At 51.4% G+C, this 27305-nt stretch overlaps 1 protein-coding gene across 1 annotated transcript; it reads left to right on the top strand.

Moving 5' to 3' along the window:
- The first annotated feature begins 382 nt into the window (after nt 1-382).
- On the top strand, nt 383-27305 carry LOC116657999 (interferon-induced GTP-binding protein Mx1-like). The gene is given in 17 exon segments (XM_032462153.1): nt 383-539; nt 789; nt 4721-4774; nt 4777-4887; nt 4890-4910; nt 5986-6012; nt 6015-6122; nt 8627-8781; nt 9413-9551; nt 11147-11345; nt 13547-13625; nt 15102-15224; nt 15593-15734; nt 19062-19220; nt 21179-21255; nt 23346-23585; nt 26680-27305. Coding segments are annotated over 17 exon segments (1971 nt in total). The 5' UTR covers nt 383-434; the 3' UTR covers nt 26911-27305.

A 27305-nucleotide genomic window follows, 5' to 3' on the forward strand; every position in this document is an offset into this window, starting at 1 on the left:
TAAATCATCATAATATTTAGAATCCGTCGTCTCCATTGGAAAGAGCTTTATAATACTTTTATTTTTACATGTAAATTTTAAAATGCATCAGAGATTTCATCCTTTGCCACAATTTACATTTATGGTGAAAACTCTTTTGACGTACAGTGTAGAATCGTGACGGGACCTGCAGAACTTCAAAACCTCTTTTTGGGGTCTGGAAGCATACATGCCCTTGAGGAGAGTCGAGCCAGGAGAGAGCATTTGCCCTCATCTGACATTTGGCTCCGTGGAATTGTCCTGTCGTTGGTTTATCAGTCAGCAGGGAATGAATGGGCCCCGCTGTGTCCCAGCGTGTCCCCTGGGGGTTTGGCTCCGTGACTGAAGGTACCTGTCTTCTGAGTTGTGCTGATGCTCACCTACTTGATTTTAAGCTGATCCAGTAAAGGAAGAAGATGGTTTATTCTGACTCGGAAAACAAAGAATTTGATTCAGCTTCTGCATCCAGTCATGCGTCACTAAATGGAAATGATGACATGGTGGAGAAAAATCAGGAAACAGTAAGTTGATGCCTGAAAACCACTAAGTGCGTGGACACGAGCTGTGTCCATCTGAGGGCTGCCGGTGCGGACAGCGACGCCCTGGCCGCCCGGGGCTGCCTGCTGCCACATCTCTCCTGGGCAGGATGTGGGTGCAAATGCTCTCAAGGAACTCATGCTGCTTGGGCCCTTCTTGCAGCCAGATGTAGCCAGTGTTTTGCTTTAGCTGATGCTGGTTGGGATTGGATTTTGTTCTGGGAGAGCAGGCAGGGTGCTGAATGGCTGGTGTAGGAATTGGTCCCGCGCAATGGGTCCAAGGAGCCCTGTGTTCTCACATGCATACGTCGTGGTTCAGTCTCCAGCGCAAAACTCTGAGGTGTCCCTGTGACCCCCCCTCACCGTGAAGCCACCTGATAGCTTTCTTCCCAAAATCACGTCACATGTTTGCGGGAAGCAAACTTGGCCTCCGGAATCAGTGCAACCCGAATCTGACCCGAGTGCTGCCACTTTCCTCTTTATGAGCTTGGGCGGTTATTTCTCCCTTTAGACGCCTGGCTTTTCATCTCTAAAGTGAGGAAGATTTTAGGATTTACTTTGTGTGGCTTTTGGAGGACTCGGGTACAGGCTGGGCGCTTAGAAAGAGCTCTGTATCTTGCTGTCATGTGTTGTAAAGCTGTAGCTCTTCAGCCCTTTCTAGGTGACTCCATGTTCTTAACCAGTGTTTAACACTATTTTAAACTATATTAGAAAGCACAGTGAAGGGCGTAGAAAACTGAGAAGGACCCGCACTTTGCGCCCCCCGGTGTAACTGTCGTCTCCTGCCTGGCCGTGCCGGGCCCGGGGCAGTCGGAACCGCCCGGCTCACACTCACGCGTCTGGATGTAGCTGGGCCTCCTCCAGCAGCTAGAGCAGGCGTGTCCTGGGCGCAGCAGCCCCACTTCTAGGTGCAGAGCTTGGTCCTCAGAGTGTGGCCCCCAGACCTGCAGCATCAGAGTCCCCGGGGAAGCTCAGAGTGTAAATGAGCACCCTCACACATTCTGCCCCCGGACCTAGTGAACTAGACATTTCCGAGGCGGGGCCCGGCATCTATGCTTTACCAGACCCTCCAGGGGATTCTCCTTTGTGCTAAAGTTTGAGCAGCACTTTGCCATGTTCATACAGCGTCGAGTATGCACAAACCCGGAGTCCCCCCCGGGGGAGTGCGTGCACAGGTCGGCCCGCCCGTGCGGCAGGGTTCCCAGGAGCAGCGCGCGGACTCAGCTGGCGTCCAGGCGACCAGGGTGGCTGAGTCTAACCACCAACGCTGAACCCTAGAAGCACGTCCCGGAAGAGGTATACTCTGTGATCCCACTTATATGAGGTTCCCCAGCAGGCAACCGTGAGCCACGTACTGCTCAGCGAAGGATGGACTGGGGGTGAGAGCTGCGCTGAGGAGCAGGAAGGAGGTTCTCACAAGCCCTAGAGCAGAGCGCCCCCTGGGGGTGAAGGGGATTCAGGAGGAAGGGGCCTGGGGAGGGGAGGTGGAGAGTCCTCAGCGCTGGGAATGCCGGCTTTCTCAAGCCAGCTGGCTGGTACTGCATTTTTGCCAATTCTCGCTCATGTGTTATAAACTCTTGTGAATGGGCGGTACAGAAGTGAAAAGGAAAGGCCCCCACGAGGAGGACTGGGACTGAGGCCGCTGGCGAGTGTCAAGTTTCAGCCAGGTTTCTGCGGAGAGGCCATGGGCGGCTGGGCCCCAGTCCTTTCTTAAGTGTTGTTACTGAGAACAGTTGTAGAGGGCACTTGCTACAAATGGCAAAGAGGACGGTATTCACGTGTATTGCAATAGGGGAGAAAGACTGAGCTCACCGTGGATACCAGGAAAGTTGGGGGTGGGGGGCAGTGCGCAGGGTGGGGAGGGGAAGTGGGGGTGGGGGAAGGGGAGAGTGGGGGTGGGGGAGAGTGGGTAGGGGGAGGGACCTGATTAGCTCGCAGGGGTGACGGGGTGCTGGATGAGCTGGCTTAGCTCCATTCCTGGCTATGTGTGGGTGCAGCAGGCCAAGGTGGGGCCTAGTGGAGAGGAAGGCTCACAGGAGCCCCACTGAAGTTCACTCAAGGAGCCCCTGTCGGGGGTGCCCCCTTCTCTGCTGAGTGTCCTCAGCATTCCCTGCAGATGAGATGGGGCGCTCAGACATTCCGTAAGGAGGGGGTTCTCAGCTGGGGGCACTTTTGCCCCTTGGAGCACCTGGCAACGTCTGGAGGCATTTTCGTTGCCACAACTCGGAGTGAGCGGTGGACAGCGGCCAGGCGCGATGCCAGCCCTGCTGCAAGGCCCGGGACGGCCCCACCGCAGACACGTCTCTGGTCCGAATGTTAGTGCCTTCTCACCATGATCCGAAGGGCTGTTCTAGCAAAAGTGAATTAGATTACAGCAAACACACAAAAATTGAAGTTGGAAAGAAAGAGGCCAATGTCAAAATGATTGTTTCACATTTTCTTTTCAACTGAGGGTGTTTGTTTGCTTGTTGCTGAGTTGTGAGTGTTGTCACGTGTGCAGAGCCTTTGTCAGATGCAGGCTTTGCAAATATGTTCTTCCTGACTGTGGCTTGTCTTTCATTTGCTTAACAGCGTCTTTTGAAGATCATACATTTTCAATTGTGGTAAAGGCCAATTTACCAGGTGGTTCTTTTATGGGTTGTACTTTGGGGCCATGTATAAGAAATCTTTGCCCAACCCAGAGTCAGAAAGATTTTTCTCCTGTGTTTTATTCTGGAAGTTCTGTAGGTTTAAGTTTTGCATTTCGGTCTATGATCTGTTTTGAGTTATTTTTCGTGTATGATGTAAAACACAGATTCACGGTCATTTTTTCTGCATATAGATAGTCAGTTACCCCAGTGCCATGAGTGGAAGGGATTACCTTTGTTCCGCAGCATTGCCCTTGCACTGTGGTCAAAACCCAGTTGTTCACGTACGTATCAGTTCATTCCTGGAACGTGTGCTCTGTTCCGTTGATCTCTTTCTCCATTTTTGCACCAGCCTCACAGTGTTTTGGTTGCTACAGCGTTGTAGTAATTATGGGAATCAGGTAGTTTGAGCCTCCAGCTGTGTTCTTCCTTTTCAGTGTCATGTGCCGTTGTAGGCGTCTGTAGACTTTTTATGTTTACCTTGCTTGTTAATATGATTAGACTTGGAAAGATCACTTTGCTTTTTGTTTTCCACATATATTTGTCTTTTACTTAATTTCTTCTATCCTCTTTTGAATTAATCCTGCCTTCTTTTGAATTAATCAAGTTTTTGTGAGTGTGTGTGTGTGATTCCATCTTACCTCCCTTATGGACCTACTGAGTGTAATGGTGTCAGGGAACACATTGTGCGTCTTTAACATATCAAATGTGCCTTCTGATGCTGCTCTGCTTCTTCACGTGCAACGTGAGAACCTTACATTAGCGTGCCTCCATTTCTGTCCTCTCACCGTTCATGCTGCTTTTATCATGACAGTTAATTTTACTAATATATTAAACCCCACTGTATATTGTCATTACTTTTGTTCAAATAGTGAAATGTCTTTTGAAGATATTTAAGTAATAAAAAAGTACATTTGTCACTGCTTGTGATGTAAGTTTTTTGGTGTGGATTCAGATTTTACTCAACGGCCCTTTCCCTCCAGTTGACCATCCGTGTTGCCGTTCCCTGTAGGGCAGGTCCGCTGATGACGTAGTCACTGACCCGTGTGCGTCCAAAGCAGTGCTTCGTCACTTTCCTCCCGGGGAGATCTTTTTGCTCGGTGGGGAATCCTAGGTTGATGGTTTTCGTCAGCACTTTAAAAACGCTGTGCCACTGTCTTCCGACTTGCATTGTTTCCAGCGCGGAATCTGCTGTGAATCTCACTTGTGCGCCTCTGCGTGTAACCTGTCATGTTCTGGCTGCTTCACACACTTTCCCTTTATCTCTGGCTTTGAGCAATTTGTCGGTCATGTGCCCCGATGTCACTTACTTTACGTTTTTTATGCTTCTGGTTCGTTGAGCTTTTTGGATCTTCAGGTCAATAATCTTCACCAGGCTTGGGTAAATTCTAGCTGTTATTTCTTCAAACAGTTATTTCTGTTTCAGTCCCACTCTCTTTGGGGAACCCGAATCACCTGTATATTTGAGGCTGATTGAATTGTCCCTCTCTGGAACATGACCTGCAGATATGACAAAAGTCTCCACCTGTCCTCCCCCAGGGCCCGAGAACAACCTGTACAGCCAGTACGAGGAGAAGATTCGGCCGTGCATCGACCCGTCGACTCCCTGCGGGCCCTGGGCGTGGAGCAGGACCTGGCCCTGCCCGCCATCGCCGTCATCGGGGACCAGAGCTCGGGCAAGAGCTCCGTGCTGGAGGCGCTGTCGGGGGCGCCCTTCCCCGAGGCAGCGGTAAGCCCTTGGCCTCGTGTTCCTCCGCCGAGGCTGCCGCGACAGCAACCTCAGAGGGCGTGGAAGCGCGAGCGGCATAGGCTCAGCGCTCTGCCTGTTCTGACCCGCGCCGCGCTGCGGCGGGCGCTCCTTCGCTCTTCCGCCCTTCGGCCTGTCCTCTCCGCGGCTCACAGAGAGCCGGCCTCCTTGTGGCTTCACGTGGCCTCTTCTCTGCGTGCAGCGTGTCTGGCTTCTCGTCCTCTTTTATAAGGATGCCAGCATGTTGCTAGGGCCCCACTTTAGGACCTCGTTTAATGTTAATTGACTCTTTAAGGAGAGACGCCCATCTCCAAGTACAGTCGCGCTGGGCGTGCGGGCTTCTACTGGGACGTTGTGGGGGATGGAATTCAGGCAGTAACCCCCCTCATCGCAGAGTGTGGACTGTCTGCAACCTGCAGGGTGGAGGGCTGTTGAATGTATGTGGGACCCCAGCCTCGAATGCTCTGCATGTTGCTGCCTTTCCCTTGAGCCCCTTCCCAGGAGGTGACCCTCCGTCCGGGGGTAAAGGTTAGTGCTCTGGTTAGGGTGCTGCTTGAGCTACGAGGCCAAGGATCAGGGAGGCCTCAGGGATGAAGGCCGACCTGGCTGGGTCTTGAAACACAGGTCAGATGTGAAGGCGGGTGGGACCTGGAGTTGTTAGCAAAGGGACGTTGTGAGGTGGCCTGGTGAGGGGAGTGGGCCTTCCCGATAGGAGCGGGCTGTGTGCGCCTGGGTGGTGGACGATGTCTGCAGACGTTTGGGTTTCCCACTGCAGTTTGCCTCCTGAGCTGATGGAGACCGCGGGGTGGGGGAGCAGGAGGTCTAGCGTAGCGGCTTCATGCCTCAGTGAGCCAAACGCCACCTGAAATGCCCAGTCAAGATGCGCAATCTGGAGCCCCTCCAGAAAGAGCGCGGCGGCTGTCAGAGGGTGCGAGCAGCAGGTGTGCAGTTCAGCGGTCCTCCCCAGATGACTGTACGGAACTCGGAGAGCCACTGATGTCAGGCCGCCGTACAGGACCGTGGAAGAATATAGATCTGAACGGGAGCGACCTCCTAGGTATTGTTACGAGATTTCCTCTGGTGCTGAACTGAAAAAACTTGTGAACGAAGATGGATGGAGAGGCAAAGTCAGTTTCCGGGACTACGAGGCCGAGATTTCAGATCCTTTGCAAGTGGAAAAGGAAGTCAATCAAGGTAAGTGTCCCGTGTTCATCACTTATTTGAACATCTGGTCAACTGGGTGACCTGGGTGGGATCGCCCATCGGTGTTCCCACTCTCTCCTTTCTGGGCTTGTCCTGGTCCTTGGGGCACCCTTTCCTTTCCTTCCTCCTTTATATGAGGCCCCCAGCTCCCTTGTATGTTCTCTTCTTTTACTTTCATTGTGACCAGTGTTTTGACAGCGACCTGTATTCAATACTTTGTAATGGCTTCTACTGGAAAATAATAGGAAAAGGAATATACATATATATGTGAGTGTGTGTGTGTGTGTGTGTGTGTGTGTGTGTGTATAAATGAATCAGTACGCTATACACCAGAAATTAACACATTGTAAATTGACTATAATTCAATTTTTAATATTGGGGGAAAAATACCAGTGCCTTGGGCAGAATCTGATCTCAGTGATTTATTGCTTAGTATTTATGTAAGCATCTGAACATAATGTCAGGTTTTGAAGCTTGTGTTTCTAATACGGAGGACTTCTCCTGTATTCAAGGGCTCCCCGACTGCACAGATATGATGGAAGAGGCATCAGGGTGCGGGGTGGGGGAATCCCCTTTCCTGTTAACTTGGTAAAAAGGCATTCCAAAATGCTGACTGCATCCTTGCTGAATCCCGCTCAGCACTGGAGGTTCTTTTCCCCCAGGAGCGTGATGTGAGCATTTGCACAGTCCTAGCTGCAGCAGATTTATGGCAGCTCCCAGTAAATGCAAACCACGGGGATTAGTTTACCAGTCTGAAACACCTGAAAGGAGAGCAGGTCCAGCAGATAGGGACAAAACAATGATGCACTTAGCTGCTGCTACGTGTAAGTGAGATGAGCACACAACTTTTCCTTACTGACTTTAATTTCTTCCTAGCATGTCACATAATTCAATTCCAGTCATTTGAGAAATGACATTAACTGATATCCAGCAGTAGGAAAGTGTGGGTCTGACTCATGTAAAGATGGAAGCACTGATGATCTTTTATTGGCTGTTCTGCAAAATTTAAATAAAGATATAATCAAATGTTACTGTGTGTTTTGGGGATTACATTGCCTGCCTGGTGCAGAAAAGTCGAAATCACAGTGCGTATCAGTTAGCCCTTGCTGTGTAAGAAAACAAGCTCAAAGCCTTATGGCTTAGAAGGGTACATTTCTTGTGATTCAGAGGGTCAGCCGGGCAGTTCTTTCCCTCTGGGCTATCTTGGCTGCGGCCAGCACTCTAGGACCGCCTCAGGCACTTATCCCAAGGCTGGGCTGGAATAACCAGGACTTGTATCCCTGTGGTCTGTTACCCTTCAGGAGGCTGGGCGGGGCTTTGTTACGTGGTGGTGGAGCAGTTCCAAGCAGCGAGCCCAATGTGTAAGCACCTGTGAATGTCTACTAGAATATGTTCTGTAATGTCCTATTAGCCAAAGAAAGTCACGTGATTGAGCCCAATTTGAAGGAGCAAACTCCCTGCATGGGACAAGTAGCAGTCACCCTGTGAAGCAGCAAGCTTCCCCGATGGGAGGGAATATGACACTATTTGTGCAAGCGAGTTACTAACACAGGGGTTTAAAGAATGTTCCAGTTTTACTTCTCGCTCTTGTAGAAGTCTGAAGGTGGGCAGACCACAGGTGGTGTGGGGGTTCCAGGGTCAGGAACCCAGACTCCCATCTGTTCTCTCTGTTCTGTGTAGCCTGCAGTCCCAAGGCTGCCTCGTGATTCAGTCAGCAAGTCTCCATTCGGGTCAGCTGGACATTGGCAATGGCACATCGTATCTTAAGCACATTTTCTGGAGGTTGCACGTAGTGTCTTCACATCTGTCCCACAAGCCCCCCTGAATCTCATGACCACGTCTCCGGGAAATAGATTTGAGGGAAAAACTCAGCAGATTGGCCGCACATACCACTGTTGTTATTGTTTCCATTCTGCGTCCTTGACTGCTAGGAATCATACCAAAAATACGTTCTCAGTGTAGACAGTGGTAATGTAGTGTTAGCTAACGATCTGACGAACTGGATTCATATCTTGAAATGTCATTACTCAGGAGGACGTGGCAAAATGAAATCCCTCAAGGGACTCCCAGCAGCTAACGTTCATCTTGCCCGAGCCAAGCACATTCCCCTCTGTAATATTCGACGTCATGTTTCAGGAACCACCATGTATTTTTATTTGCTTTAATTTTACTTGGTTGTTAAGTTCCTACTGCATCCATGGGGGCAGTTAGGTGTGACAGCAGAACTTACCGGCTCTGCTCAGGTTAGGACTGGTGCCGCTGGGTGTCATCTTTAGAGATGTTTTCACTGGATCCCTCTGCAGACAATTCTAGCCAATGGCAGTGACAAAACCGAGTTATCTTTTGAAGCCCCGTTTTGCTCTAGAAAAGGGAATCTGCTCCAAACAGGCCTTATCCGTGAATCACAGCGGGTGGAGGTTGCTTTCAGAGGATTCGCTGTAATGAGAGATTCCATCCTAAGCTCTATTCAGATTTTCTTGTTTGCTCTTCTCCAGCCCAGATTGCCATCGCTGGGGAAGGAGTGGGAATCAGCCATGAGCTGATTACTCTGGAGGTCAGCTCGCCTAACGTCCCGGATCTAACCCTGATAGATCTTCCCGGCATCACCAGGGTGGCCGTGGGCAATCAGCCACACGACATTGAATACCAGGTGAGACTTCAAGCTGCATCCTGGCCTGGGCACTCACGCATCAGTCAGATCAGGACTGAGTTTGAAGAGCGGGTGACAGGGGTTGTCATAGGGAAACCTACGAAGTTTGTGATGGTCGAAATCTACTCCACCAGGATAGGAGGAAGCTTCTGTGGAAAGAGGGAAATAGGTAAAGTTGGAAGTGCATTTTGTGGTTTGTTTTTGCTGACAGTGACATGTTGTCACATACCTAAACTGGCACTTTTCAGGAAGGGGGTTCATGTGGGAAGGGACAGCATGGGCACAACTATAATGCTGCTTCTGACTCAGGGAACCTCATTCTGTGGAGTAAAGATTTCGGGAAATGCAAGCAGCTCTTCTGGCATCTTGTTTTTCATCGTGATCATCAGCTTTGAGGTCTGAGGAGATAATTAATGAGCTAAAACCTCACAGTTTTCCCTGACCTCAGAGCTCTCTTTCAGCCACAGAGAGCTCAGTTTCTCCGGCTTGGAAAGTGCCACCAGGCTTGTGTCGCGGACTCATTTCTCTGTAGTTGCTTCTTTGGGGGAAATACCTCTGGGACAGGGAGGGCCTGAAGCTAGTACGAGGGAAGGACCTGTCTTAACTCTCATACCCTCTCATTTTCCAACAGATCAAGTCTCTCATCAGGAAGTACATCCAGAGGCAGGAGACGATCAACCTGGTGGTGGTCCCCTGTAACGTGGACATCGCCACCACCGAGGCCCTGCGCATGGCTCAGGAGGTGGACCCCGATGGGGACAGGACCATAGGTAAGAAGAGGGAAGAGTCTAAACATGGTAGGCGGCTCGACAGCAGAAAAGCATCCGTTGAATGCAGTGGTTGTTTCTTGGCCCCCAGGCAGGTGGGGGACTGCACCCAGCAGGTGAGGAGCACTTGAGAACCCACTGAGGCCAGATGAAACGGGCCACATCTGACTCCTGTTGGCCGTGTGTTGGCTCGTGGTCCTTGTCTAGCTGCTTATACTAGGCCTGGTGGGCTCGGGGGGCAGAGCGAAATCAGGAAGCAGTTATATCCGTTGACAAGGCATTTGAAGCACTACAGCCCGAGTGTCCCGGACAGCTGAAAGGACACAGGAAGTGTGACGTGTCCATGCGCTGCTAGAGCCGTCAGCCTTAAAAAGGAAGGACGTTCTGACACGTGCGCCAGTGTGCATGGACCTTGAAGACATTAGGCTCAACGAAATGAGCCAGTGCGAGCGCACAGATCCGTGGGACCCACTTTCATGGCGGATGGAGAGGAGTCAGGTTCAAAGAGACACAGTCAAGTGCGGGGATCGGGCGGGGGAGGAGGCAGCTGCTGGTGGAGACAGAGTCTCAGCTGTGGGAGCTGGAAGGTTTGGAGGCGGACAGGAGAGCGCGCTGCACCGCAGTGCGAGAAAGGCTTAGCGCCCTGAGCTGCTCACCTAAAAGCGGTTAGAATTGTCAATTTTATGTTTAAAACCTTGCATTTGGCTGTGAACAGTGGAGGACCTGAGTCCAGGGGCTGAAACAAATGGAGATTTATCCTCACACAGAAGAAGTAACCTGGGCAGAGGCCTCTCCCCTCTCTGCCCGTGGCGGTGAGCCTTAAGGACCGGTCTCTCCTCCACCCTCAGCCGTGGTCCTGACTCCTCCCTCGTCCTGCCGCGCACCAGGCCTGGGGCGAGAGTCTCTCGGCCAGGGCAGCAGCTGCCAGTGGACCCGGGAAACCTGAGGGTTCGATCTGTCCTGGCCTCAGTAGCATTCAGCCTGGGCCGTCACCCAGGCCCAAAACCTGGAGGGGTCCACGCATGCTGCAAGGCTGTGCCACTGCCGTCTCATGGTACCCAACGTCTGAGCACGGGGCTCTGCGTTTTCCTTCTGCAGGGGGCCCCACAAATGATGTAGCTGGTCCTGGCCCGACCTGTGTTTCTCAGAATGTGCGCCAGGCCCCATCTGCATCAGAAATCACTGGAGAAATTTTAGAAACCCAAGTCCCTGGCTCCCACTGAACGTCTAAGTCTGATTCCTGGGGAGGGCCTGAGAATCTGCATTACAGGGCTCACCTGAAGGCGGTTCAGCTGCGCAGGGAAGTGAGAGCAGTATCGTAGAGAGTGGCCTCTTCCACTGGTCGGAAGGGACTCAGAAAGGCCAGGAGATGCTGCCGTGTCTCTGGGTGATGTGTGCATGGGGAGAACCCACAGCCAGGTGTCCTCACAGCAGCAGGGACTCGCACCTTTGTCCTGCTGGCCCCATCGTCTGCCCTCCAGCAAGGGTGGGAGGAATCCGGGGACCAGGGGACCGTCCTCCCCAGGGCCGGGAGCTCTGCTCACTTCTCACTGTGGGAAGCTTTGGGCGCTCTCTAATCGGAGGTCTCTGGCCTGCAGGAATCTTGACAAAGCCTGATCTTGTGGACAAGGGCACTGAAGACAAGGTGGTGGACGTGGTACGAAACCTCATCTTCCACCTGAAGAAGGGCTACATGATTGTTAAGTGCCGGGGCCAGCAGGACATCCAGGCCCGGCTGAGCCTGGCCAAGGCCCTGCAGAGGGAGCAGGCCTTCTTTGAGGACCACACACATTTCAGGTACGCACGGCGGTGTCTTCCTGAGGTTAAACCGAAATCACAGACCTCTGTCCTTAGGGGGAAAGATGGACGCCGTCCAAAAGCAGATACTGAGCGTAGTCGTGTGTGTTTGTTCCTGGACAATGACCTCGGAATTTGCTTCAAATTCTCAAGGAAGAATTGACAACGTGTTGCAAAAGGCAAATTTAAAATTCAAAATAAGAAAGAGACTTTCTGCCGTAATTTAAATAGTATAGTTCTCAAACCAGACTATAAATGTAGGTGCACAGAATAGAAAAAGGTGGAAAACCCAGAAATTGACTCAGAATTGTATATTTGATCTGGGATAAATGTGGCATTTCAAAGCCCTGGGCTACATCAGTTTATCCATCAGTGGCTTTGAGATCATTGTGTAATATTTGGGAAAAATTTATTGTGCCCCTACTTAGTATGGGATACCAAAATAAATATCAATTGAAGTTTAAAATTAAATACAAGAAAGACACCTTAAGCATCCCAGAGGAAAACAGAGGTGGAGAGTTTATAATCCCATATCTTGCGAACTCTATTGCCGAAAGCAAAATTCTTTAAAAAGGAAAAAAGACTGTTAAATTGGTTAGATTTGAAATAATGAGTAGATGTTGAGTTGATGGGAAAGGAGGGGTGTGGGTCTTCACCTCTGCTACTGGGAGCATGTGCTGTGGTCACATGCGAGCCAGTCTGAGCAGGTGTATCCCCAAGGCTGAGTTCTACTTCTGGGAATTCTACCCAGGAAAATACAGGGATGTGTGCAGTCCTGTAGGCTAAGGTTGTTCGGCACAGATTTCTTTTTAATCATGAAAATTTGGAATCTAAACGTTGGAAATCGTGGGGTTTGTATACACGAACCAGAGTAAGAGACTGAAGACTTTGCAAGCATTCGAGAGCTGTGTCAATCAGATGCCAACACAAAGGTGCATATAGATGCTGAGAACAAAGGGACACAGTCACTGAGAGCCCTTGTGTGCAGACATGCACTCGTGGGTGGAGACCCACGTGCTTTGTCACCGCATCACACTGAACTCCCCCAGAAGCCTGCAGAGACACGTGCTTCAGAAGAGACACCTGTGCACTCGTGTTCGCAGCAGCGTTCTTCACAATAGCTACCGCGTAGAAACCACCTGCGTGTCCGCTGACAGATGCCTGGAGAAACAAAATGTGGTCCATCCAGACAGTGGACTCGGCCTGAAAAAGGAAGGAAATTCTGACACAGGCTGTGACACAGATGAACCTGGGGGACAGTGTGCTCAGTGAAATAAGCCAGTCACCAAAACACAAGCCCTGGATGATTCCATCACACGAGGTCCCTGGAGGAGTCAGCGTCACAGAGACAGAGAGTGGAAGGATGGTTCCCCGGGTCTGGGGGCTGGAGGTGGGGAGCTGCTGCTGATGGGTCAGAGTTTCAGTTGGGGAAGAAGATTTGGTTCTGGAGGTGGGTGGCGGCGATGGTCGCACAACAATGTAATAGCACTTAATGCCCCGAGTGTGCACTGACATGTGGTTAAATGCTGGGTTTTATGTTATGTATGTTTTTACACAGTTTACAGAATGGACAGGGGTGGAAACTGAAAGGGAGGTGTCCGTGTACTACCACAAATCTGCCTGAAAATTCACGCCTCCTGGCTTGAATCCTTCATCCTCAAAAGCCCTTAAAAATGTAGGAAGCCCTGTAACCGCTCAGCCGGTGAACACAGATTTGAAAGCGTGAGAGGAGGGCTTGGCTTCCTCCCTCCCAGCGCCCGAGGTCTCAGTTCTCGTCCTGGGGAAGGTGCGCCCCCTCGTTCAGAGTGCACCCCACACCTGTGTAAACACACGTCAGTACATTTTCATGAAGCCCGGGGCCGAGATGCGTCGTGTACGCAGAAGGGCGTGCACGTTATGAACACACAGCTAGAGGACACTGTATCTTTATAAAGACCGGTTCTCTAGGCCGATGTCCTGAGTCAGAGTCAACGTCTCAGCTGGGCGGGATCATTCTATACCATTTTCGAAATACCCAGCATCACTAAAATTCAGCCCTGGCTCCGTGCGCCCCAGTTCTGAGCACTTCCTGGGCACCGGCAGCAGGACAGCGCACCCCGTGGGGAGGACCTGGAGTTGCCGTGGCTTCTCCCGGCAGCAGGGAGCAGGCTTGCGTCGTCTGGCCGGACCCAGGTGGACGTGTTCGCTGTCTTCTCTTGCAGGGATCTTCTGGAGGAAGGGAGGGCCACGGTCCCCCGCCTGGCGGAGAAACTGACCGCAGAGCTCATCACACACATCTGTGTAAGCGCACGCAGAGCGGCCCGTTCTCTGAATAGAGTCCCGCAGGCGCGAAGCTGGGCCGCGCTGGTCACTCACTGCGACCTCCTGGGGGCCTTAGTGAGGCGCAGGGCACCCCGATGCGGCGTGGGCTCCCCAGGTGGTGCGGACGTTGCCCGTCAGAGGCCCACACGCTGAGTGGGATGCTGATGGTGCGGACGCACTTGGCCTGGGTGAAAACTAGACTCTCCGAGCACGGCACCACCCGCTCCTTTCTCACTGCCAACCGCTGTCATGGCGTCGGGGTCGCTGTGACGGTCGTGTGGGCCACTTCTGAGATTTCTCTGTGGTCCTTTTCAAATCTGCCTGGACAGAGTCTCTTGCTTTTTCACATTTACAAACCTTTTATACGATGTCTTTGCTCGTATTTCTGTCTTTGTTTTCACGGGATGATTCCAACGTCGGCAGCCGGGTTCTCCCAGCCGTCCCCAAGGGACTTGGCTGGAGTTGGGACTGTGAGCCTCTCTTTCCTGGAACCTGGTCTGAGGGTGTGTGTGGGGGCCTAGGTTCAAAAGGGCTTCTGCAGGGAACACCGTGTTTGTTTCTGCCAGGCCCCGGGGAGGCCCTTTAGTGTTTCTGAATCACGTTAGATTTTCAGCCTGAGTTTGGGGACACTTTAGGGAGTGTGACGTTGAAAGTGTAGATGTGTTTGAGTGCTGGCTTGTGGTTACAGATTCCCAGGGGAGACTTTCTCTCCCCTCCTCCCAGCCCCGGCGTTCAGGCCAGGAGTGGGGCCGGACGGCAGGGGTGTTCCTTGCTGACCGTTACAGTGAGAGCGGAGCTGGCTGGGGTCCCGGCTGCATGCAGGACTCCCCACCTTCAGCAGCCCACTGGGCATTTAGCCCTTCCCCCGGCACCCTGGCACCTGAGTCACTGGGCACCCACTGTCACCTGGCCTTGGAGTTCTGTCTCTGACCTGCCCCCGCCAGCTCACTGACACATTTAAAGGGGTGCTTGTGACCCTCAGGCCAGCAGTTTGAGGTGTTTGCGGTTGGCGGGCAAGCCAGCAGGTGCAGTCACCATGTGATGAGAGACAGAAGTCCCTGATAACTTTTAATCGGTTAACAACAACCTACAAATGTTGAATTTCAAATTATTCCGATGGCCACTTTTTCAGGACCCACTAGACACACGGGTTTTGCTAGTCCCCCTGAGGACAGTTTATGCCACAGGCTCCCAGAGGGACGTGGTCCTTGTGTTGCTGTCACAGGACCCGTAGGCACGCAGCGTGGCCCTGAGGCTGCTTCCACAGGAGCGGGCAGGGGGGAGGCCTGATGGGCAGCAGTTCCTGCTCCCACGCCCCCCTCCTTTGGGAACATCTGCCTTCTAGAGGGGCCAGGAATGGAGCGCCCTGGGCCACTGTCCGGCACCTGCAGGAGAACCCCGGGCCTCTGCTCATCCCGCTCACATCTGTGTCTTCCCGTTGTTTTCTGTTCTCAGAAATCCCTGCCCCTGTTAGAAAATCAGATAAAGGAGAGTCACCAGAAAATATCAGAGGAGTTACAGAAGTGTGGCTCCGACATCCCGGAAGACAAAAGTGGAAAAATGTTCCTTCTGATAGAGGTGAGTGTTGCCAGGGGACCAAGCTGCAGACTCGTGCGTCACTGTGCGGAAAGGGGTCGTGTTCCTCGGGCACGTCTGTCTTCACTTCCCCAGAGCTAATCCAGGTCACTCTGCCCCTTTGGCACCGAAAAGGGGCTGGGCTTAGGGGACCATCCCACTGCTGCCATTGGCTCCTCATCAGGGGGACCCTGAAGGCAGGGAGGGCGGGAGGGGGTCATCTGCTGCCAAAGCCTCTTCTCTCCCCTCTGCCCACGAACCCCTCAGGCAGGAAAGAGGGACTCGCCCTCCGCTTCATGCATGCGACCCCCAGACCACCTTGCTCGTATCTGGAGTATCTGCCCTTATCCATGTGTTTTTCTTCTTGACAGAAAATTGATGCGTTTAATAAGGAGATCACAGTTTTAATTCAAGGGGAGGAATGCGTGGGGGAGCACAAGTCTCGGCTGTTTACCAGAATCCGAAGTGAGTTCAGCAAATGGAGTGCTGTGATCGAAAAACATTTCCAAAAAGGTGAGCCCAGGCAACAAGGGAGACCTGGCAAGGGGGTCGAGCCCAGGGCGGGGTGGGGGAGATGCCGTTGGTGAAGGCGGCCACGGTAAGGGGTTAGTAGTGGGAAAGTCTCGTTTGCCGTTTCATATCCCTGAGTCTGGCCCGGAAGCCTCTAGTACCGATTTCAAAGGACACCCAGAGAGAAAACGCAGCCTCCCTGGCCCGTCTCCTTGGAGACGCTCAGAAGAGCAGCCCTCCGTCCGCAGAGAGCCCGTGGGCCTGGCGCGTGTGTGAGGCTCTTTGCGTTGCCAGTCGGGCTGCCCCTGAAACGGCCCCGATTCCCTCTCCCTTAACCTACCGAGGCCTTGAAGCCTGAGGCGTTTGGTGATAGATTTCACAGCCGCAGTGATGAAAGGCACAGAGAACAGCACGTGAGGTACCAGCCTCGCATCATCAAAGCCTCCAGAGTCTGAAAAAGGTAGACACTGTGATCTGAAGTTTACTTTTAATATTTCAAGACGCCTGAAGCAAATCATAGATCAGCCACTGAGGACAATATCAAGTAACTTTGCTTTTATTCAAACAACTTGGGGTGGCAGGTGTGTTCCTTATTGATTTCGGCTGACCCCAGGTTCAGATTGGCAGGCCTCCTGGGCTCTGAGTCAGGAACATGGGAAGATAAATCATGCAAGTTTCTACATAAAGCAGAGGTGACACCTTTGTTCCTTGCCAGAGGGCAGGGAGGGTAAGGAACAGTGCCCTTGAGGGAGAAAAGTCCGGAAAGCTCATTTGCGGGCAGTCACTTGCCCCATTTCCGTGGTCCCTGCGCTGTTTGCAGGAGCTAAATCCACCCGCGGAGAGAGGGCGGCTCGCTGCTGCGTGCTGTGCCCTCTCGTCAGCCGGGGGACCCCGTTCAAGGACGACGACAGCCCTTGACCTCCAGCGGTCCCCCGTGCACTGTCCAGCCAGGTTTTTAATGGTGTAAGTGTGTAGGGCAGGCGGCCTGTGAGCTAGTGTCTCAGGTTTTTAGATGCTAAACCCCTCCCAGCAACGATCAGTTACGTATCACTGGGCACCCAAATGCAAGAGAATTAACTGAAACCCCTAACTCACCCTCGAGGCAAAAGATAAACTCAAAATGGGTCAAAAACCAACAAGTATGGCTGAGACTGTAAAACTCTTAGAAGAAAACATAGGATTAGACCTTCATGAGCAGGATTCGGCAGTAGTTCTCTTTTCTTCAGACGGGACCCCTAAAACAGGAGCAGCAAAAAAAAAAAAAAAAAAAAAAGATCATTTGGATTCATCTGAATAGGAACCATTTGTGCATCAGAGAGCGCTAGCACGGAAGTGGAAAGACACCCACAGGTTGGGAGGGAACATTTACAAATTTTACATCTGACAAGTGTCATGTATTCAGAGTATATAAAAAGCTCTACAGCTCAAGCACAAAAAACAAACAATCCAGTTTAAGGATGATCAAAGGATTGGTGTAGACATCCTTCCAAACAAGAAGATGTGCCTGTGGCTAATAAGACCATGACAAGGTGCTCAAGCTCATTATCCAGCAGAGAAATGCAAAATCAACCCACAGCGGGACGCCACCTCACACTTGCTCGGATGCCTGTCAGCAAAACGTTGACAGGGAGTGTTGACAAGAGTCTAGAGACGGCAGAACCCCCGCACCGCTGGAGGAAGAGTAATGGTGCAGCTGCTCTGGGAAGCTTTCCAGCAGTTCCTCCGGACGCTCAGCATGTGCTGCCACATGACCAGCGGTTCCATTCGTAGGTACATCCTCCAGAGAATGGACGTGTGTGTTCACATAAATGCGTTCTGAATGTCCTTGTCAGCACTGTCCATAATGGCCAAGAAATGGAAACCACCCATATGTACATCAACTGATGAATGGATAAGCAAATTGTGGTCTGCTGGTACGTATCCATTTGCTAGGGCTGTCGTACCGAGGGTCTTAAGCAACAGAAGTTTAATTTCTCATAATGCTGGAGGCTGGACGTCCAAGATCAAGTGTCAACCAGTTCGGGTTCTTCTGAGGCCTCCTGTCTTGGCTTGCCGGTGGCGGCCCTCTCCCACTGTCCTCACGTGGTCACCCTTCTGGGTGTGTCTGTGTCCTGATCTCCTGCTGTTAGGACCAGTGTTACCGGTGAGGGCTCCCCTCCTGGTCTCATTTCACCTTCACTGCCTCTTTAAAGGCCCTGTGTCCCAGTACCATCCCATTCTGAGGCACCAGGAGATAGGTCTTCAACAAACGAGTTCTGGGGAGACAGAGTTCAGCTCTCAGTGGAACATTATTCACCCCTAGAAAGGCACGAGGGACTGGCCCGCGCTACACCTCGGATGAACCTGGAGTCTGTCAGGCCGAGTGAAAGCGGTCAGGCACAAAAAGCTGCATGCTGCATGGTTGCACTTATATGGACGTCCAGATGAGGCGAATCCATAGACCTGGAAAGCTGATTAGTGGTTTCCAGGGGCTGGGGAGAGAGGGAAACGGGGAGGGACTGCTGGTCGGTACAGGGTTCCATCGCGGGATGGAGTCTTGGGGGATTAGACGGTCTCGATGGTTGCACCACTTTGTGACTATGCTGAAAACCGTACACCTTAATAGTGTGAATTTTATGGTTTGTGTATTGACCTCAGTTTTTTAAAAATGCCTGTGAGAAAGTATCTCCTGAGCAAAAGAGGGTAACTAGGTTACCATCCTTGATTTAGCAAAGAAAAGAAACCAGAGCCCTGCTGAATTTGCACCCCCTGTGGGGTTTCTCCATACTCTCGTCTGCTGAGGGGGAAAAGAACTCCAGATGTATAAAGGAAAACCTAAATGTTTTACAGAGTAAACAGTGGCGCCGCCTCGGGTCAGTGCTCTAGCTCTATCAGGGCCACGGATTCATAGCGCTGCCTGCTCCTGTTCCCGCCCAGCGAGCTGTGCCGCGTCCCTGACTGCACAGGGCGTCATGGTCGTTTCTGACTTTTGAAGGGCCTGCAGGGTATGGTATTCTATGAGGCAGGTTTTTGAAAATCCAATTTGATTTGCAAAATTTCCTGCTTGAATACCTGTTCAAGAATGTGTCTTACGCTAAGTTTCTGCAGTCACCGCCCGCTTTCTGACGTCATAGCCTGGCTGTATGCTCGCCGTCTGGAGATGACTAAGGACAGTCACCTTGGGATCTGTGTCTTTACTGCAATCCCTGATTCTATGCCTATTTGAAAATCAGATGTGATTTTTTTCCCTGCCCGTCTGTATTTTCAGAAAGTGCAGAATGATCCTGTGTTTACAAACCCCCCCAAGGTTATATTTGTAAAATAACCCAGAGGCCCTCTTTCCTTCTGTAGGCTATGACGATATCTGTAAACAGATCCAGCAATTTGAAAACCAGTATCGTGGCAGAGAGTTGCCGGGGTTTGTGAATTACAAGACGTTTGAGACCATCATCAAAAAGCAGGTGGAGATTCTGGAAGAGCCGGCTGTCGACATGCTGCACAGAGTAACTGGTGAGTTCTCGGTTTTGCTTTTAGGCGTCTTATTTCTAGGGCCGGGAAAGGGCAAAGTCAAGCCAGTGCCTCCTTTTGGGGGGTTTTCAGCAGCATCAACAACCCAGCCAGTTTTCCAGATGTCAGCTGGGAGTGCAACAGCTCGTTCCAGCTCTGCCCACGCAGAGTCAGCCCGGAGCCCACAGCGTCAGGGCTCAGGCCCCGAGACTGCCCACTGCAGGTGGCACCTGCACGGCCGCTGGCTCCTGTACTTCTGGTTGACCAGCTGTAAATCAGAGTCCCCCTGACCCCTTCCTTGGGCTTGATGATTTTCTAGAACAGCTCACAGGACTCGGGAACACGCTCGACTTCCCTTCACTGGCTTGTTGCAGAGGATTTGCTTCCTTTACCAGTTTATTATAAAGGATATTATAAAGTTCCAGATGAAAGAGATACATTGGGTGAGGTTTGGGCGGGTCCCAAGTGCAGTGCTTCTGTCCTGAGGAGTTGGGGGGAGCTCACCCTCTTGGCACATGGATGTGCTCAGCATTCTGGAAGCTCTCTGAACCCTGTCATTAAGGGCTTTTATGGAGGCGACATCAATTTTTAACTCAATTCCCAGCCCCTCACCCACCCTCCGGAGGTTGGGGAGAAGGGGGAGGTCGGACTGAATCTTCCAGGCTGCTAACCAGGGCTTGGTCCTTCTGGCGACCTGTCCCCATGCTGGAGCCCTCTAGCGCCACCGAGAGTCACCGCATTAGAACGAGAGATGCTCCTATCACCCAGGAAATTCTAGGGGACTTAGGAGCCTGTGCTGGGACCCAGGGACAAGGGCCGAGTGTGCTTCTTGTCCTGTGTCACCTCCCTCCACTCCGCTGCTGTGCGTACTTCGCAGCCTCAGTGCACGCTGTTTCTTAAATCTCTGGGAAGTCAGGCTGACGATTAAACAGGTGCTCATTCTGGGAGTGTTTCTGAGGTTCTGAGGTGCTGTGTGGCCCTGGGGCAGTGTCCCTGCTGTCAGGTACGAGTAGGAAGCTGTGCCCCCCGCCTCCAGCAGAAACGCAGCAGCCCGCAGCGCTGACCGCGCCCTCCCCCTACGTGCTCTGCCCCTTGGTTTCCAAGGTCTCAGCCAGTCTCTTTTCTTTGTTGCCTCCTTGGCTGACACCTTTTTCGCTCAGGCTTCAACTGTCTCATTTTAGCGCTGAGTGACAGTCATAGGCATTCATAGATCCTGCAGCCAGTGGTGGGGACAGACCCGTAGCGGACCATTAGGAGGTGCATTTCTAGTAACAGTCTGCCTCTAGGCTTAAGAGCTGTGTAGCAAAATCTGCGGTTGTGTTGTGCTGACCAAGTGTGCATCCTTCATTCAGTCCTGAAGGAATTTGTAGCACTTCTCGGCTTCCAGTCACAGAAAACATGTCAAAACATTTGTATCTATATATACACACAGATACCTGCTTCTGTTTCGGAAAGTTGTGATGTGGTGTCGAAGATTTCCAAGCGCAAAGATACTGTCCATCAGACTGAGATAACATTCTGTGAGGAAGACAAATGGAAATAGGAGTTTCAAAAATAGAAAGAAATAATGTAAACTTTCTGATTGAAATCAGACCTTGTTTGCGTATTTCTTTCAAATGAAGAACGTGGCCATTTTGATTCTATTGTTGTATTTAAAAGAGTGATGTGTTTTTCTATAAACTATTGATATATTTGTAATTTACCAGAAATTACACTCTTTGCCACTGTTTATACTTGAGTTAAAATGTTTTAATGCCAAGTAAATATGCTGGGGACATTTATGTTTTAAAATTCCTCCAGGGAGTTTTTGAGTAAAACATCTCAGCTTCCCCGTTTGGAGAGAAGGGAGGTTGGAGGGAGGCGGGCGGAGGGCGCTGCTCCTGCCGCTTCACCCTCTGACGTTTCTCACTCTCTGAAGCTCCCGACCCCTTAGCAATGCTTCTCTGTCTCTCTTTCACCAGATATAGTCCGGCTTGCCTTCACAAATGTTTCAGAAACACATTTTAACGAGTTTTTCAACCTCCACAGAACTGCCAAGGTAAAACCAACCTTACGTTATTTTTTTTAATTAAAAAAAATGTAGGCCTGGCACTAGGGACGAGATTTCTTAGGTTAAGACTGTTGATTCTTTATCGCGTATTTGGAGAAAGAAATCGCGAAGCTCAGTAGTGACTCTAACGATGTGACCAGTGCGTCAAGAGAATCCACAAACAACATGTTGAATCACAGGAGCACGAGAGAGCCGTCCTGAGTGTAGAGCGTTGTCACGTCTGGAGAATGTGGCCCTGAGTGCGGAGGCCCACTGAGGCAGCCACGGGTAAACCTGCCATCCTTGTGGGGAGGGAGGTCAGCGGTGGAGCCTGTGCTTAGCCTGCATGCTGTCCTGGGTCAAACCCCAGTAACTCCCTTAAAAAATGTTTTTAAGTGATGTTTCAAGAATGAAGAAAGAGAGCAAAAGGGCAACGAGGCCCCCCTCCCCCGCCAATCAGCCCGGAGAGCTGAGCCGGCTGCCCTCGGAGCCTGGGTCCCTGGTCCTGCCTCGGGCACCACCGCACTTCCTCCTCCCCGTGCAGGGCCTGGCAGTGGCAGGCCCAGGTGCCGGCTGCCTTCCCACTGTCCCTCCCCCGGGGCAAGGGGGGCTGGAGGGAGAGCTCTCTGGTGTCTCTTCTTCCAGGGGCTGCATCCATTTTCAGGGCTCCTCTCTCACCGCCCAGACCCACCCCCCCCCCCAAGACCCCGCCTCCAGGTGCCCTCACACTGCAGATGAGGCTTTCAACACTGAAGTTGTGCCCCTAGCACCCAGCACCCAGCACCCCGCACTCTGGGGAAGACTGGCTCTGCCTTTCCCAAGCCGGAGCTCTTGGGGCCACTTAACCTGCCTGGCCTGACGCTCCTCACCCACAAAATGGGAGTAAGAATGACCTTCTTCCGTAGCCCTCCTACACTGCGGGTGGGAGTGCAGTTTGCTGCAGTCCTCCTGGGAAACAGTATGGACTTTCCATGAAAAAACAAAAACAGACTTACCCTGTGCTCCAGCCATCCCACTTCTGGGCGTATATCGAGAGGGAACTCTAACTGGAAAAAATGCACGCACCCCAATGTTCACAGCAGCACTATTTACAACAGCTAAGACATGGAAGCAACCTAAATGTCCATTGAAAGATAATGGATAAAGAAATTGTGGCATATGTACACAATGGAATACTACTCAGCCATAAAAAGAATAAAATAATTCCATTTTCAGAGTCGTGGATCTAAGATTCTAAAAAAAATGCGACAACTGAACTTATTTAGAAAGCAAAACAGACCCAGAGACATAGAAGACAAAATTGTGGTTATGAGGTGGGGGACGGGGGATGCAGGGATAATTGGGAGGTCAGCATTTCCAGGTGCACACTATTATATAGAAAATAGGTAAACGCCAAAGTCGTACTGTGTAGCACAAGGAATTATATTCAACCCCTTGTAATAGCCTATAATAAAAAGAATATGAAAAGGAATATATGTATATATATATAACTGAATCACTATGTTGTGCACCAGAAATTAACACAACATTGTAAGCAAACCATATTTCTATAAAAAAAAAAAAAAGGCCTCCTTCAGAAGTTTGTACTGAACATAGAAGAAAAGGTTTAGGATGCACCTGGCATCACACATCACCCTCAGTGGTACCCAGTGAAGTCTGTGGGTCCAGATTCCTTCTGGCTGAAGGGTTTCCTCCTGGCTCTCTGGCAGCCAGTTTCTCTGAACTCCAGAATATGAAATGTATGTGATTTCCCGATTTAAATCTGGCCCCCACTTATGCCTGTGAGCTCTCTGGTAGAAAAACACTCTTCCTTGTCAGATGGAAAGATTGTAAAAGAGAAAGGAGGCTGGAAATGAGACCTGAGAACAGAGCCCGCACTGGTCCCTGGCCCTGGGGCTAAGGGGTCTGGTCACCCGTGCGGCTCGGGCTTCCTGGGGAATTCTGACCTCCACCAGGGGCGGGAGCCCACCTTGGAGAAGTCGGCCACATCGGGCATAAATTGGCACCTGCTGGGGGTGGCCCTTGCAGAGGACTTATTTTCTTCCGACCGCTTGATTCATTCCATAGGGAAATGTTGTCATGTTTCTCTTTCGCCGTAGTCCAAAGTTGAGGACATTAAATTAGATCTAGAAAATGAAGCTGAGAAGCTGATCCGATTACACTTCCAAATGGAGCAGATCATCTACTGCCAGGACAAGGTGTACCGGGGTGCGCTGCAGAAGGCCAGGGAGAAGGAGGCCGAAGAAGAAAAGAACAAAAAATCAAAGCATTCTATTTCGACCCTCACTGAGGACCCCTCCATAGCTGAGGTCGTTCAGCACCTGACCGCCTACCACGAGGTGAGTCGGCGAGTGTCTGAGAAAGGTGCTGTTCGCCTGTTCCCTTGTGTGTGAATGCCTCTCCCTTCATTCCTGTTGTCTGTGCAAGGGGACCACCAGCTCCACGGTTCAGTCCTTGGTGAACCTCCGAGGAAGCAGCTCCATCGGATAGATGAGAAGCCTGTGACTCGTGTCTGGTTTTGCTGGCTGTGTGGTCCTGGCCAAGTTGCTTAACCTCTCTGAGCCTCAGCTTTCTTCTCTGTAAAACGGTGTCTCCGCTCAGGGTTCTTGTGGATCGTCAGTGAGAGGGGTATGAGGAAACCCCTCCAGCAGCACTGGAGCTCAGAGGCAGCTGGCCACAGCGACACGTGCTTGGACAGCCACCCCGCATTTCACACGATGCGAAGGGCCCTCTCAGTCACCTCGGGGAAGGGTGCCCAGCTTAGAGCTGTGGGGATTTGCAAAAGTCTAGGCAGGAAAGATGTTATGTATTGATTTACTTCCTTATTCACTTATTTATTCATTTAGATGGCAGTACTGGGGGTTTCCCCCAGGACCCCATGCCTGCCGGGCACGGGCGCACCCGGTGAGCTCTACCCTCCCCACAACTGTCCATCTTTGTACGATGCTAAACCCACTGCCCCTCATTTCCTTTTTTTCCTTTTTTTATAATGCGATACAACATATATCACATGAAATTTACCATTTTAACTTTTCAGGTGTACGATTCAGTGGCCCTAAGCCCATCCACGCTGGCGAGCAACCATCACTACCACCACTCCAGACCTTTTTCATCCTCCCCAAATGAAACTCTGCTCCCACTGAACACCCATTCCCCACCCCCTGCCTGGCCGCTGGCACCCCATTCTGCCTTCTGCCTCTGAATTGTCCTGTTCTCCGTAGCTCATGTAACTAGATTCACAGTATTTGTCCTCTGGTGTCTGGCTTATTCTCTGCAGCATAATGTTCTCAAGGTTCATCCTTTCTGATCCCCTGAGAGGACACGTGTGGCAGGTGTCAGGGCTCCCTTCCTCTGCTGAAGGGGATGATACTCCATGGTGTGTATGTCCTGCATTTGTCCATCCATCCATCGGGCCATGGACACTAGCTCTGTCCCTACCTTTCGGCCCCTCAGGAATGAGGCTGCAGTGAACACGGGGCACAACTACCTGTGCTCCTGCCTCTCTGTGCAGACATTGGGTGCCTCTTCTTGTCTGTTCCAGTTTCAGTATGAAGTTTAGAGGTAGCTTGTCGAGTTCCTTATGAAACAAGGGAACTGTTGGCATCCTTACTGGGACGACACTCAGTGCACAGGTCTGCACAGAAGAGTCGCCATCTTTGTGACTTTAGATGTTCCTGTCCAAGGAGATCGCGGGTCACCACGGGTGACCATGGATACGCTCCCTAGTTCACGTCAGCTGATGAGCGATCTCCGTCCCACCTGCAGCTTCAGTTCCAAGAACGTCTTGAGTCTTCCCAGTTGTAAGAGCTCCTTCTGGGTGGCCTCCGAAGTGTTCTAGAGTTCTCTGCAGGAAGGCCGTGCACACGTCTCAAGTTTGCTCCTCCGCCTTGTCTCATCTCTGTCTCTAGTGTGCATGAGCCTTGTCCCGCGATGCGTCTTCTGCTTGTTGTTCGCAAGCGTGGTTTCTGTGTTTTGTCTGACTCTGTCACCCGCACTGACCCTCTTCCTGCTGGTGGTGGTTTTACAGCTGATTCTCCCGAGTTTGCCCAGCGAACACTCATCCTCTTGCAAATGGTGGTTTTACCCTCCTCTCCTCTTTCCATTTTTAGCTCAAACTTCCTTTTCTTGCCTCTGGTCTCTTCAGTGCAACTTAAAGCAGTATTGGACTAACAGCCATGCCTCGTCTCTGATGTTAGTGAGAACCCCACTCTCCAGCTGAGGACGGTCCTCACTGGCCACAGTCCAGGTGTCAGGCGGGCTCGATTCCTGATGGAGGCTGTCAGGGGGCGCCCGTTTCTTCACCTCGTCCAGCTCCTGCAGGCTGCCCGCATCCCTGGCTAGGAGCCCTCCTGCATCTTCTAAGGAAGCGCTGTTGCAGCCAACCCCCTATTTTCTAGGTTTTCTTCAGAGATTCTGTAGGGACAAGAGGAAGGGGCGACATGCTAAGGAAAGGGTTTGAGGTCTGTGATCAGCTCATGGACATTCTTCTGATTGGCTGGTGGTGAGGTACCTGGGAGTCAGCAGCGTCCACCTTCTGGCTCCATCCAGTCTGGGGTCTCCTTGCTGGTGGGCAGCATGCAGTTAACTTCTTCCGCCTGGTAGGGGTTTTACTGTCTGTAAAACAGCTCAAAGGACATGGCTCAGAATATGACCTGCAGCCCTTGAGGAGGAACAAAATTCCTTTGTTTAGCGGCTACACTGTTATTATTTTGTTTTGCTTAACTATTATCCTTTGTTTTGGCATTTTTTAAACTTCCCTGATTGAATTTATTCTTAGCTATTTTTTTTTTTCCAGACAAGAAGCCAGCAGAGGAAATGGGGGGCTTTGTTCTGGGAAGGCCCCATAGGGTCCTGCCCAGTTACAGGGACAGAGAGAGGAAAAGCTGAAACTGATTTTCAACACACATAGAACACAGTGGGTTTCCTTCTGTGGCCTTGGAAGACCCAGCCTCTTTCCTGCTAATTAATTTTAGCCTTGATTTTAAAAAAGGGTAGTAAAATCTTTGGAAGTAGAGTTCCAAGTAATTTGAAAATGTAGTTTTTATACTCAGTCCGTCCATTTAGCTTTTTAGAGTACATTTTAACCTCTTCCATCAAAAGTGACCATTTAGAGGGGGTGGTATAGCTCAGTGGTGGAGAGCATGCTTAGCATACAGGAGGTCCTGGGTTCAGTCCCAGTAACTCCATCAAAAAAAAAAAAAAAGTAGAAGAACTAAAAAAAGTAACTATTTAGTGAATAGGAGAAGGTGGTTGGAGTGCAGGGTTGGCGCTCACCCCTTGTGCCCAGAGCACAGAGGATGCAGGCAGCTGTGAACCCAGGAGGGGACCTGCCGCCCGCCAGGTCGGGTCTGTCCCCAGGCCCTGTGGTGAAGTCAGGTGTCCAGGCTGCAGCGGCCCCTCACTTGCTATGAACTGTCCCTTCCTTCCTCCCAGGAGGTCAGCAACCGCATCTCCAGCCACATCCCCTTGATCATCCAGTACTTTGTGCTGCGGTCGTTCGGCCAGCAGCTGCAGAAGGGCATGCTGCAGCTCCTGCAGAACAAGGACGAGTATGACTGGCTTCTGAAGGAGCGCAGCCACACCAGCGACAAGAGGAAGTTCCTGAAGGAGCGGCTGTCGCGGCTGACCCAGGCTCGGCGCCGGCTCGCCAAGTTCCCTGGGTAAACCGGCCCTCCGGCCCGTCCAGGGTCTCCAGGACACATCCCTAGGGAGCGGAGGACCAACGTCTTTCCCTGGTAGCCTCGCATCATTAGCAACCCATTTCACAGATGACTGAGCGACTAGTAGGTTCTCTGCTCTTAGTGAGTGAGGACTTTGTAAGGAGCTGTGACGAGCAGGTGGGCTTCAGGCACCCAGCGATTTTCTTGCTTGCTCTTCCCCTTCCCTCAGCTCTCTCCCTTTCTTCATCAGATACTCACCCACGCACCAGCATCCTAGACGGGTCTTCCTGCTTTCTGTAATAGCCTTTCACACCGACGTTTTAGGGGCATTAGTGCCACGTGTGACTGCACACCGAAGCCTGTTTCTTCAATTTTTAATAAAGTCATTTTTCCCAGACA

This window comes from Camelus ferus, chromosome 1 (assembly GCF_009834535.1).
Source record: "Camelus ferus isolate YT-003-E chromosome 1, BCGSAC_Cfer_1.0, whole genome shotgun sequence".
Lineage (NCBI taxonomy): Eukaryota > Metazoa > Chordata > Mammalia > Artiodactyla > Camelidae > Camelus > Camelus ferus.